At 36.0% G+C, this 12,923-nt stretch overlaps 1 protein-coding gene across 3 annotated transcripts in view; it reads left to right on the plus strand.

The window, feature by feature from the left end:
• The window catches only part of Pcdh19 (protocadherin 19), a 121,102-nt gene that overhangs the window by 69,438 nt on the left and 38,741 nt on the right, over positions 1-12,923 (plus strand). For 2 of the 3 annotated variants that reach the window (XM_070040097.1, XM_070040094.1), the window contains one exon: positions 1,626-1,798. In XM_070040097.1, coding sequence (XP_069896198.1) covers positions 1,626-1,798 — 173 coding nt within the window. The remainder of the gene's footprint in view (positions 1-1,625; positions 1,799-12,923) is intronic. The other variant, XM_070040095.1, reaches the window with a different exon arrangement.

Genomic DNA, 12,923 nt, shown 5'->3' on the forward strand with positions numbered 1-12,923 from the left:
GTTGGTGATTAAATAATATTTCATTATGTTTCAGATACTAGATAATATAGGTTGAAAATTAATCTATTAAAAATGGAGAAGCCTATGATATTAGCTAGGGAAATTATTTCTTTTCTCTTGCCAGGCACTGGTAGCTCATTCCTGTAATCCTAGCTACTCAGGAGGCTGATTTCTGAGGCTTGTGGATTGAATCCAGCTTAGGCAGGAAAGTTCATGAGACTCTTATCTCCAATTAACTACAAAAAAATCCAGAAGTGAAGCTGTGTCTCAAGTAGTAGAGCACTTGCCTTGAAAAAGCTCAAGGACAGTGCTCAGACCCTCAGTTCAAGCTCCAGGACTGGCACATGCACCTGCACAAGCGCTCGTGCACATGAGCACACACACACACAGACACACACACACAGACGCAGAGTGTTTTTCAGCAGGGCCACATTTTTTTTTTCTAAAATAAGACTGAATCTGTTTAAATTGTGAGATTAGTATTTATGGTATGCCATCAAGCTATAAATGGTGAGACACTTTAAATCATGTGTTTCTAGTTCAATCATGACTTTTTAAATAGAACTATATCTTCATGGGTTCATAAGGCTGAGTTAGTGATGTGACATCATTTAGAGAAGTCAAATGAGCTGGCCTATTGAGTGACTTCAGTTTTAGTGAAGTTGATGTTCAGTTATCCTTTCTGAAAATAATTAACAAATGGTCAATGCTTCACCCCATCCTACTCTTTTTTCTTATAATTACTACTTTTCAGATACTGCCCTCTTGATGTTTTCCTTTTTATATTTCAGTCAACAAGTATTCTACATCTAGGTTGGTCATATGTTAAAAATATGTTGTGATTCTTCTTGGCTTGTTGTGGAAAGTGACAGTGTATACTTTGTGTCCACAGCATAACTCCTCATCATATGCTCTGAATGTTTTTATTAAAATCTTAGAGAGGCAGACAAGTGAATGTTCACGGTTGAACAGATCAATAGAACTTGTAATGTCATCTTTATAACTTTCCCTTTGTGGAGGCACAGAAGGACTGTTGGGACTTGTCCCAGTTCAAGCCATGGCACTTTCCTTTGTTTGGACAACAGCACATTTGCTGGAGTGTGTCTTTGCTATAACTTCACTGTCTCAGGAATGCAGTATGCCTTTGGCAAGTTGTTTACCTTCTATGTATCTGTTACTGCACCTATAATGGGAATGCTGGTAGCACCTCTCTTTTATAGAGTTGTGATGATTTAATAAACATAAAATAGTGACGCATGAATAGTAATTATTTAGTAAACATCAGCTATTACTATTTTGCTTTGATTGTATAAAACAAAGCTTAAAATGATGACATTCATTAGAGGTGGTTGTTTTAGATTTGTATTTTACTCCACCTCTCTATAGTAATTAATTGAAAATAAGTGAACGAATATATTAGCTGCATCAGTATCTGATAGTGGGAACATCTTTGCAATATTAAGCTTCATTATATTTAAACAGCAATTTCTCTTCCTCCTATTTCACTCTGTTGGATAATTCAGCCACTCTTGGCTGCATTACAGAGCTGACATCATCCTGGCTCAGGAAAAATTTAAAAATCTGTTCTATCATAATTGTAAATTAACATTCTTTCTTCAACCCAGCAGCTCTACCTTCAAGGACCTAGAGGGTAACAGCCTGAAGGATAGTGGACATGAGGAGAGTGACCAGACTGACAGTGAGCATGATGTCCAGAGGAGCCTGTACTGTGATACTGCTGTCAATGATGTGCTGAATACCAGTGTGACCTCCATGGGATCTCAGATGCCAGACCATGGTAAGGGATAGCAAATTTTAAGTTGTAGTAGCAGACTCCAAAGCACCAAGAGTGTTTGTAGGCACAACATACCATTACTGAAATGAATCTGTTCTCAAGGTATCTACTGAGCTCACAGTTTAGTAGCAGCTACGGTTATTGAAATGTCATTACACCTAGCCAAATTCTTCCTCTCTCCTTCCCAGATCAGGTCCTTTAAGATGGTAATAGTGTAGATGTTAGTGTATGGGCATTTTACAAGTGGACTCAATATACATATTGATTTTTCTTCAACAATAACTGCAACAAGCACAAAGGAAATGAGCAGATGCTCCCTCACCAGGAATAAATACCTATTTTGCTTTAGTTTATGAATTCAGCTGATCAGTTAAGTTGCACAGAACACAGTTCCAATGAGATCAGAGGCATGAGTTTATTTCCCAATGGTTACCTAGAGAGAGACTGTGTTTTCTGACCACAAATTATCTACTCTTTACTTAGGATAAAAAGTAAGCATCTGAATTTGTCTACAGGACTACTATTCCAAAATCATCTAACTACCATATAAAATCCGTGTCATTGGTCACAGGAGAGACAAGAGTAAGCAAATGTGGGTTAGTCAATGTAAAACATTCTTCTAATGTGAAAAGCAACTCAAAGCATATGTTGAGAAATCAGTGATGTCCTCATGTTATGAAGAAAAGTCTATTTTTGTGAACTCAGCTATACATGCTTTGGCATAAGATGCTATTTAAAAATGGTAGGCAAAAACATTAGTGGAGTTCAGTGAAAGCAGTATGTTCAGATGGTCTTGGGCACAAATGTCATTTTCAATATTTTACTGATGCAAACATGTTATGCAAAGTGCCTGTCTTTTTCAATTATGAAGTATGAATTCAATTTGGTATTTAAGCTCAGTGAAGCTTCAGAATGCTTGGCTATGTCTTGAGAGAAGTTAAACTCATGCTCAGCTGGAAACTCTAGTGCTAAAAGTCTTAAAGATGAGAAAACAAAATCTGGTGATTATGTACGGGTCTTCAGCTATTTCATTTCTCTGTAAACATCATTAATTGCTTTTGTTTGGGGTTGGTAAATGGATAAAGTATGCAGATTTATAAAACAAAATGTTTTCTATGCAAAGAAATTAGTCACTGTAGATTCTATTACATTATCTAATCTACTCCCTCTCCAGCAGACCAAAGTGTCAAAGTCCATAATGTAGAGAAGTCACTACCAATTGGGCATTGCTGTCTTCATTAATTGCTGAATGGTGACATCTGCAGGGGTAATATACTTTCAGAAAACTTTACTAAGGATGAAAGAATTAAACATTTATAAAATTGAAATAGAGACAATTTAATTCTCAGAAGATTAGCAGTATGTTACAGGATGCAGATCGGTATATATCATTTACTAGTGGAATATGTCCCAAAGAAACAGGTTTTTACTTATATCAGAAGAGCTTTTAGCTAGATGCTTTCTAAAATGAAATGCCTTCAGGAAACGTAATTGTGATAATTGATTTTCACTTCATATGTGGCTAAAACAGCATATGTTTTCACTTTTTGTCATGTTTATCTAGGGAAACAGTATCAGTAGACTGCAGCTAGATTTTTCTGAGTGTTTCTTAAAAATGGGATGTATTATATACTGTTAAATAGGATAATAATGAAAGTATTCTAAAACAAATGTGTGACAGTGTTTCAAGACTCTCTTGCATATAAGATAATGATCTCTCTCCTCTCCCTGTCCCTCTCCCTCTCTCTCTGTCTCTCTCTCTCTGTCTGTCTGTCTCTTTCTCTCTCTCTCTCCCTCTCTCCTCCCCCCTTTGCTTCCTCTCTCTTACACACAATTTGCTGTTTTTGGCAACATTTTTATATTTTGTTTTTCAGTATTTTACTTTTATCTTTTTTCTTTTTGTATAATGAGCATTTATTTATTCTTTTAATTTTTAATATCTTTAAGTAATTGTACAAAGGGTTTCAACCTATCAATTTATGAGCACAATGAATCTATGCCAATGTTACCCCTTCCATTACCCCTTCCCACCTCTCCCAATCCCACACATCTGCTCAAGTTACCTAGTTCCATTTTTCCCTTATGTACAGAAAACATATATAAGGTCATATGCATATATTCATAAACATAATGTCTAACATATAATATATACATGGGAGGTTTGCAATGTGTAATTCCTGTGAATAATTAACACATAGTTTAACAAAATGAATATAAGGAATCTCACATGTGTTTGTGGGAGGGGAGAGATTAAGGTGAGTCAGACATATGGATATAGAAAGGGTGGGCAAATACAGTCTTTTTCCATTATTTTAGCATTGGATACTCCTTGAGTCATCCCTTGGGTTGGACTTTTTCAGTTTGAGTAAGTGACTAAAGTTTATGTACCAAGGGAATTCAGGTCTTGTTTACAGCTCAGGCTCTACCTTGTAATGTCCCATTACTTTTGAAGCTTTCTATAATTAGACTTAATTGTATGTCCAAATCAACTCCAAGATTGCCACAGAGATTGTGTCATCAGTTAACTTGGGTTGATTATTTCTACTTCAAAAACATAACAGCTATTCCAACAATTAACATATTATAGCATTACTATCTTAAACCTGCATTCCCATAATCTCAATTTATTCTAAGACACAGTGGTTGAAAGGTATTCAGTGCGTGAATTCAACATGGATGCCTGATCTTGTACTTCTCAGGCTAATCTTTGATCCCAATATTTCTTTTGTTTCTGTAAGAATAACTTCAATGCCAGGTCAAATGTATGCAAAATAATGTACCTTATACTATTGTACTGGAGGTTTAGTTTACCCTGTATTTCTTGCCTGAGGATCTCTCTATAATATTCTAGTTTGAATATTAGTAGTGTATCTTTTTTTGCACATGTTTGAGTACATGATTTGTAATGAATGCTAGGATTTTCAAAATAAAGATATATTCATCCATTTTTCAATATTTGTTCAATGATCTATTTTGACCAGATTAAACAGATGTTCCGCTATTTGAGAAAAGGGTACAAACTGTCTTTGTTCCTCTTTTGCTTCTACACAATGCCAGTTTCTTCAGGGTTTGTTATTTTTTTTATTTTTTTCATTTTATTTTTTTTTGTGAACATACTGTACAGAGGGGTTACAATTACATGGGCAGGATAATGTGTACATTTCTTATCAAGCATTGCAGCCTCCTCCTTTGTTTACCCTTCACATCCCTTCCCAGCCTCCCCCTCACCCCCCAATCCCCCCCCCCACCAAAGTTGTAAAGCTCGTTTTTGACATGACAACTTGTACTTCTCATTGTTGCAACAGGTCCACCTGTATCCTTAAACGACTTGTTTTTCCCCATCTCCTCCACAAGTTATATTTATTGTAAAAATAGTGTACAGAGGGGTTACAGTTACATGAGTAAGGGAATGAGTACATTTCCTATCGAGCCTTGTTACCTCCTCCTTTGTTTATCCCCTTTAGCACAAGAATTCTTAGTGTGCATGACAACGGTGCTTCCTTCCTTGAGTATGAGCCCAAATATCTTAATTTTCAAGCACTCTTCTCTAAGAACCTCTCTAGACATGCAAATCAAGAATCACTAAATTAACTGAGGGAAGGAGAATATGTTAAAAAAAACAACTTTGTACTCAAAGGACAAAAGTCAAGTGTTCAATCCCTGGCAAATTTGGGTGTTTTGTTTACCCTTGAGCTGGGTTAGGGTGAGCTGGATTAAGGTGGAGAGAGAATAACAGGAATCTCTGCTTTCTGGATTACTATCAATCTTAGTATCTCTATTAATGAGTCTAAAACCAGGTCAGTAGGTAGATGAACTTGATGAGCCAAATTACCTGTGACTGATTTGCAAATTAATTTGTCATCCATCATGCCCATGAATTAAGTCTCAGTTGTTCCCTGTGTTGTAGCTCTTGAGTTCTCAGAAAAGAAATGATAGAGAATTCTTGAACCTGTCCTTTTTCCTGGCATATGGTACTGTTTGGGATGCTGCTATCACTCAATAGCTCTTAGAGTGTCATGAGAACAAGATGAGTGTTGCCGTTTTGGGACTGTTTTTCATCTGATTTGGTTTCTTTAGTGATTTGGTGCTTGGATCAGCTCTCTTAACCAATGCCTTTTGTTCATGAATTTATTTGCTAATTTTACCACTTCCTGTTGGGGATGAGACTATTGCTTTATCTAATTCTGACAGTCTCCAAAAAGCAATTGACATTGTTGAGAGCTGCCAGAAGCTTATGATTTTGTTGCATGATTGGAGTTGTTACTAGGTTTGGATCTCTTTCTATCTGGGTTATCTTGATTGAGTTAATAGGCTTCCTCAATTCTTTCTATGACCATTTGTGGTAACATAGTTATCCCACTATGCTCACTTAAGTATATAATCTTAATATGAATTTGGGCTTTATTTATGGAGATCTTATCAAAAAACTCGTACACTAGTCCCAAGCCCAACCAAGTTTTTTCAAATCCCTGTCTTTTCAGTCTCTTTCCTTGTGATTTTAATTATTGATTGTAAGTTCATCTGCTATAAAAATGATTCGAATTACTCTAATATGCACCCAGTTTGGAGTTCACTATAACACTGAATTGGTTTCCCTTCCAGGCTAATTGATACCAAATGCAGGCAATATACAGAAATCTGCAATAATATTTATCTGCTTTTCATATCCAAATGCATCAAATGCAATATAATCACTGCTTTATTTCTGGAAGTGTAGATGCTTTTACATTTTTCCAAAGTTGTTTACTTACTAGATTCATCACCTAAGTATCATTTAGTAAATTTACTGTGTAAAACATGGGATTTGAAGAACTCTGTCTGTAACTAGTGTAACTGTTGCTACAAATTAGTCATGAAATGTTCTGTAGTCTGCATTGTATACATAGTGGAGTGTCACCCACCAGTGTATTAAGATGTTTACACTTTCAACACTCTACCAACAATGTGTAATTTCAGTTTCTCTAGGCTTTTAATGAAATTGATTCAGGGACTGAACATCCTTTCCTTATCTTCTTACATATCCCCCTGACTCACCTCTCACCTCACTAAATTTTCAAACATTCATTTCAATTAATCTCTTGGCAAAACAGAGAGTTCTCAATGGAGACTATTTTGTGACATTACAAAGCAGTGTGCTTCTAGGCTCCAGAAATGGTAGCATATACCAGATGTTCACAGAGTAATTGAAAATTCCATTTTATCAGAATAACACTTGCTGTCAAAAACTTTTTATCTTTACTTCAACAAAGAGGTTGATTAGATCCCCCTGGACCTGAATTTGCATCTTTGAGTCTGGATATGTTTTGCAATTCATATTGTTATTTCTTCCTTAGTTTTTCTTATATAGAATCTTTTTAAAATGTCTCATCCTCTTGCAAATGTATCTAGTGAAGTGTTTAATTAGTTGAACCTAGAAAACGGTATGCAATGCTTCTATTATGTGACTTGAGCATCTTTCATTGTGTCTCAGGTATTCCACCATTCTAATATCAGGCAACAATATTTTTGACAATCTACTATGTGCCTTATTCTACAAATTGAATGTGTTGAATATTGCTGTCATTTATTGAATATGAAAGTTATCATTTTAATTTACTTTGGTTTATCCTAGGTTTGCTGAGGTGATCAAGGTTACTTAAATGATAAAATAATTCTTTCTAATGTAAAAACCACCTAAAATTCTTGTTAATATTATGCCAATAAAGAAACAAGTGAAAGTATTCTAATCAATCTTATTTTCAATGAGAATATTATGAAATTTCTTCCATAATGTTCTAATTGCAACAATATAACTTTTTTTCCTAATGCACCTACTGAGGTAGAATTTCTGCTGACCTTTGAGCAGGTAGCATGATAGGTTTAATCTTTGAAGTGCTTAGTTATCTGGTTGGTTTAGAGGCACTCAATGCCTAATCTTTTTTCTGATGCTAAGAAACTTTTATAATTTCTGCTGTTCTAACAATAGTTTAGTAGGTAGCAAGAGAGGTGAGAGGTGGAGCTTTTCTTTTGATTATTTCATACATATTGCTGAACCAGATAATTAGATTGATTCCATAGTGTTATTTACAGTTTATTGACAAAATAGTTGCTGGAATAAAAAGTTGCTCTTAACTAATGGAATCATTCATGCTGTTAGCAGTTATCATTAGCATTATGTTGGTATGGGCCTTTTCTCTATACAGGACATTAGGAGTAATAGCAATAGAAATCCCATCACACACACACACACACACACACACACACACACACACACACACACACACACACACACACACACACACACACCTTTTTCTGATCCACTTAGAACTTTTACGTTATCTTATTCTTAAGTCATTTCAAAACTTACTGTTTCTAAACATTACTGTAAAAGAGATATTATTCACCAAGAGAATAAATGCCACATGCTTTATTGACTAGTTTATACTAAGAATTTCTATGTTTGTAGGTATTTAGAAATCATCGGAGGATGGAGGTTATATAAAGGGAGTACACAGTTCAATTAAAATTTCCTTCTGTATCAGTTTCTCATCCAGTACCAAAACAGTTCAGGATGGAATAGACTACATAGCATTAGTAAAGAAATTAATTAAGATTGATTTGAACAGAAAAATGTTCTTAAAAGAGCACTTTGGTATAATGGGATTGCATTGAAAGAGTAGGGGAAGCCTGTTCCTAACATGGTATGCTAGATACAATTATGCTCCTTTAGGGATTTTCTAGATGAGCATTTTCCAGGTTTTTTTTTTTTTTTGGTCGTTTCTGGAGTTGAATTCAGGGACTGAATTTTCTGAGCTCTTTGTTTTGCTCAAGGTGAGTGCTCTACCACTTTGAGCCACAGCACCACTTCCAGTTTTCTGGTGGTTATTTAGACAAGAGTCTCACAGACTTTCCTGCCCAGTCTGGCTTTGAACCACAATCCTCAGATCTCAGTCTCCTGTGTATATAGGATTTCAGGCATGAGCTCCCAGCGCTGAGATTCCAGTTGTTTTATAGTCCATGATAAATAGAGGAAAGAAGGAATCAAGTTGTTTTATGGGACCAATTTATAGGGATTGCTTCACAAATTCAAAAAGTTCATTGAAATAGCAAAATCATTATCTTCTGTGGGTTTTTCATTCAAAGAACTATTATTTCTGTCCTAGGTTAAGATGGCTAAGAATCATAAATAAACTCCATCAGTATGGGGAAATATAAGTTTAAACATGACATTTTAATATTTATAGTGTTCTTCTGGTTATTTTTCCTCTTCTGTATTATAAAATAAATGTGGGACACTAAGTCCAGTCACAGTTTTGGGGAAGCAATTTAAAAAATATTAGAAGTATACGTCATTTGAAATTGTGTGGCCAAAATATTTGTAAGATGCTGTTTCTCTTTTCACATAGATGCTTTTTGTCATCTAGGGTCAGGCTTTACCTCAGTTACTTTTTTTTAATTTTATTTTATTTTATTTGAGAACATACTGTACAGAGGGGCTACAATTACATGGGCAGGATAATGCATACATTTCTTACCAAGCATTGCAGCCTCCTCCTTTGTTTACCCTTCACCTCCCTTCCCAGCCTCCCCCCTCCCCCCACCCAATTATACCCCCCTCCCCCGCCCACACCGACATGTAAAGTTGGTTTTGACATGACATTTTGTACTTCTCATTATTTCTTTGTTGCTTTGTATGTCCCTCCCCCACAGTGTAACCCCCGCTTTCACTATATTTGATGTCAGTATAACATGTGGAGGAGATGGGGACAAACAAGTCGTTTAAGGATTCAGGTGGACCTGTTACCTCAGTTACTTTTAATCTCTCTTCATCAGATTGTTTCATAGCCAGTACATTTTGGGCCAGGAAAAGCTTAATTGATACATCTATTTTGGAAATGTGGTTTTTTCACAGGGAATCTTTCAATTTCTCTTGTTGTAAGACTGCTTCAATAAAACTGTAGCTTGGAAACATCCCTCCAAGCCCTAGATAAAAGAAGTTTGAGCTCACATTTAGTATCATAAAGAAAGGTGTTTTAGTACATGTACTCATTACCTTAGTCATGTAACTGTAACCCCTCTGTACAGTATCTTTACAATAATATATATAACAGATATGTTAAATCAGATAGTTATAAATACATTTAAGACATATATCATAGTACAATAAATATATCTAATAATTAAATACAGAAAAAGAAAGATGTTTTATATGGACTTACATACAGGTTCTTATGGAAATGTTTTAAAAGGTCTCAGTGGTCTTAGATGGGCCCACTGTTGGTGGCTCATAATCCTAGCTACTCAGGAGGCTGAGATATAGAAGATTACGGTTCAAGGTCAGTCCAGAAAAAAGTCTTCAAACCCTATTTCTAAAATAACTAACAAAAAAGCAGGAATTGGGATATGGTTCAACTGGTAGAGAGCTACTGGAGCAAGCAAATAGAGCAAGTGTGACATTTTGAGTTCAAATTCTTACTAGCAAAAAACACCCACACAGAAAATACATCACAAACCAACAACAAAAGAATACAAAACAAAACAAAACAGAACTCAAGGTAGATGAACAAAACAGAATAGAACCCCATAAACCAAACATTCTGCCAAGTAAAGACAATACAGATTAGTTCCTCTGAGTTAGTGCTAAAGAGATTATCAATGAGGTAGTTTCCAGAGTTGTTTTGAGAAAAATGTTTGGGGATAAACATGTGTGAATAGTTAACAAAGCTAAAAAGGCATTGTAGGATTTTAGGTTTTATGGTGAACAGTGGGCTTTACTTAGAAATATATAGGACAAAATCTACTGTGTGACTGAAGGTTTGTGCAAGATGTTGTGTAGCGGAGGTGATTTGGGGAGTTTATCAGAGGATCAACTATTTAGACTATCATATTAAGGAGGCCTCTCAGGAGACTGTCTGCCTTTTAGGAGTCCTGGTAATAATGGTTCAATTCCATTATCTTTTACAATTGTGTAGACAGCAACCATGCAAAGTTGCTAAGAGGTAATAATAATATTATGTTATGGTAAGCTTGGTTTCTTTTAACTTAGCAATGTCCCACATTCCTGTCTAATGAGCTGTCTTATATTCCTGCCATACTTTAAGAGGAAACATTTTGACCTGGATCAAGTTAAAACTCAAAATCATAGCACCAGAGTTGGCTAAACTCTAGAATCTTTCCAAAGGTGGTCAATTGTCTAGTCTCTAGGTTTTGAGTGTAACTAATCTGGTTTGAACAAAATCATAATTTCTAATATTTCTTTTTAAGTAGAAATCTTCCAGTATACACTTCTTTTATCACCTGGGAAAATTTGGTAGCTCTAATTGACTCTACCTAAGACAACTTCCTACTTTTGCAAACTCAACTTCAGTTCCAGACATGTATTTTCCAACTTTCAGGGGCCACTTTGTACACCAAAGTGCATATACTCTCTTCTTTTAATAGATGTTGGTTAACTTGCATTCTTCTTTCATTTTGTATAGGGTTTCCAACCTGTGTGAACAACAAGATCTTTTCCTGTTAGCACATAGACAAGGAATGATGTAGTTCCAAGATATTTAGACAGGTCAAATTGTTCCAAGGCATAGCCACCTGCTGTTTTTAATCATTAATGAGGCTGTCAGTTGCTCTAATCTGGGAGGTGAACCAAAAGAATGGGTTTGATTTTAATTTAATTTAAAAATCAGCATATTGAAACAAAAATGCCTTCAGCTTTTAAGTCAGGTTGAACACTGTTGATAAAAAAAAGCAAATCAGATGCAGAAGCTGAACTATTCATATGCAAAAGTAAACTATTTTATTAAAGTTGAGGGATTTTTATTACCATAACTAGCAAGAAATTTAGTCTTTATAATTCAAGCAATCAATATACACTAGACAATGCTGCATATAAATATCTATTCCATTTTTTCTGGAAGAGAAACTGATGCAAATAAGGCTTAGAAACCTTATTAATGTCAAGACATAAATTAAGGGCAAAGTAAAGAGTAAATCCCAAAGTGCAAATTGTATTGCTTAATTCAATGCTTATCAAACTGTTTGTACATTTTAGAAATGATGAGTTCTTTATTATGAGTTTTTGTATATTGGGTGAACTTTCTTAGTGGTAAGATGAGAATTCAGAAATATAGTATCTGGGCACAAAAAGAGTTTTCCTTCCTTCCTTCCTTCCTTCCTTCCTTCCTTCCTTCCTTCCTTCCTTCCTTCCTTCCTTCCTTCCTTCCTTCCTTCTTTCCTTCCTTCCCTTCCCTTCCCTCCCTCCCTCCCTCCCCCCCTCTCTCTTCCCTCCCTCCCTCCCTCTCTCTCTCTCTCTTCCCTTCCTCCCTCCCTTCCTCCCTCCCTCCTTCCTTCCTTCCTTCCTTCCTTCCTTCCTTCCTTCCTTCCTTCCTTCTTTCGCTGGTCTTGGGGCTTGAACTCTGGGCCTGGGCACTGTCAAAGCTCTACAACTTAAGCCACCATGCCACTTCTGGCTTTTTTGAGTAGTTTATTGGAGATAAGAGTCTCACGGAGTTTCCTGCCCAGGCTGGTTTCAAGCCATGATCTTCAGATCTCAGCCTCCTGTATAGCTAGGATTACAGGCATGAGCCACTTATACCCAGCTCACAAAGGGAGTTTTAAAGATCTAAAGCAGACCTTTGTTCTGTGCCAACTGTCGATCTAGAAGGCTTTGTTATTCTTCTGAGCTTCACCACAGCTGAAATTGAAGGCAAAGCACACCTTCCCCAAATATTTTATTAGCATCAATTAGCTGTAAAAGGGGGGGGAGGGTTCACTTTGAAGTGTCCATATTTACATACAGTATACCTTGATCATACTTACTCCCTCTGTCATCCTTTGTCATTCTCCCCCTTCTCTTTCTTTCTAAACCAATCTCAACAATTTTAATTGCTCCACTTTCACACATGTACACAAAGTATTTTGACTATATTCACCCTATTTGTATTTTCACCATGCCATTAGTACAAATCTTCATTTTTGATTGTAGAAAACATTACCTTACTGTGGGCCCCAGTTAGCTGAAGGGAAGGTAAATGAACTCACACTAGCCTTCTGCTAACATAGCAAGTGAACACTTTCTGAATTCAGCTGATAATCTATGTAGCTAATGAGTACAAACAGACTGAGCTGCTGGAGCTGACACCAGGTCACTACC

The sequence above is a fragment of the Dipodomys merriami genome, unplaced genomic scaffold, assembly GCF_024711535.1.
Source record: "Dipodomys merriami isolate MVZ:Mamm:240054 unplaced genomic scaffold, mDipMer1.0.p SCAF_3, whole genome shotgun sequence".
Lineage (NCBI taxonomy): Eukaryota > Metazoa > Chordata > Mammalia > Rodentia > Heteromyidae > Dipodomys > Dipodomys merriami.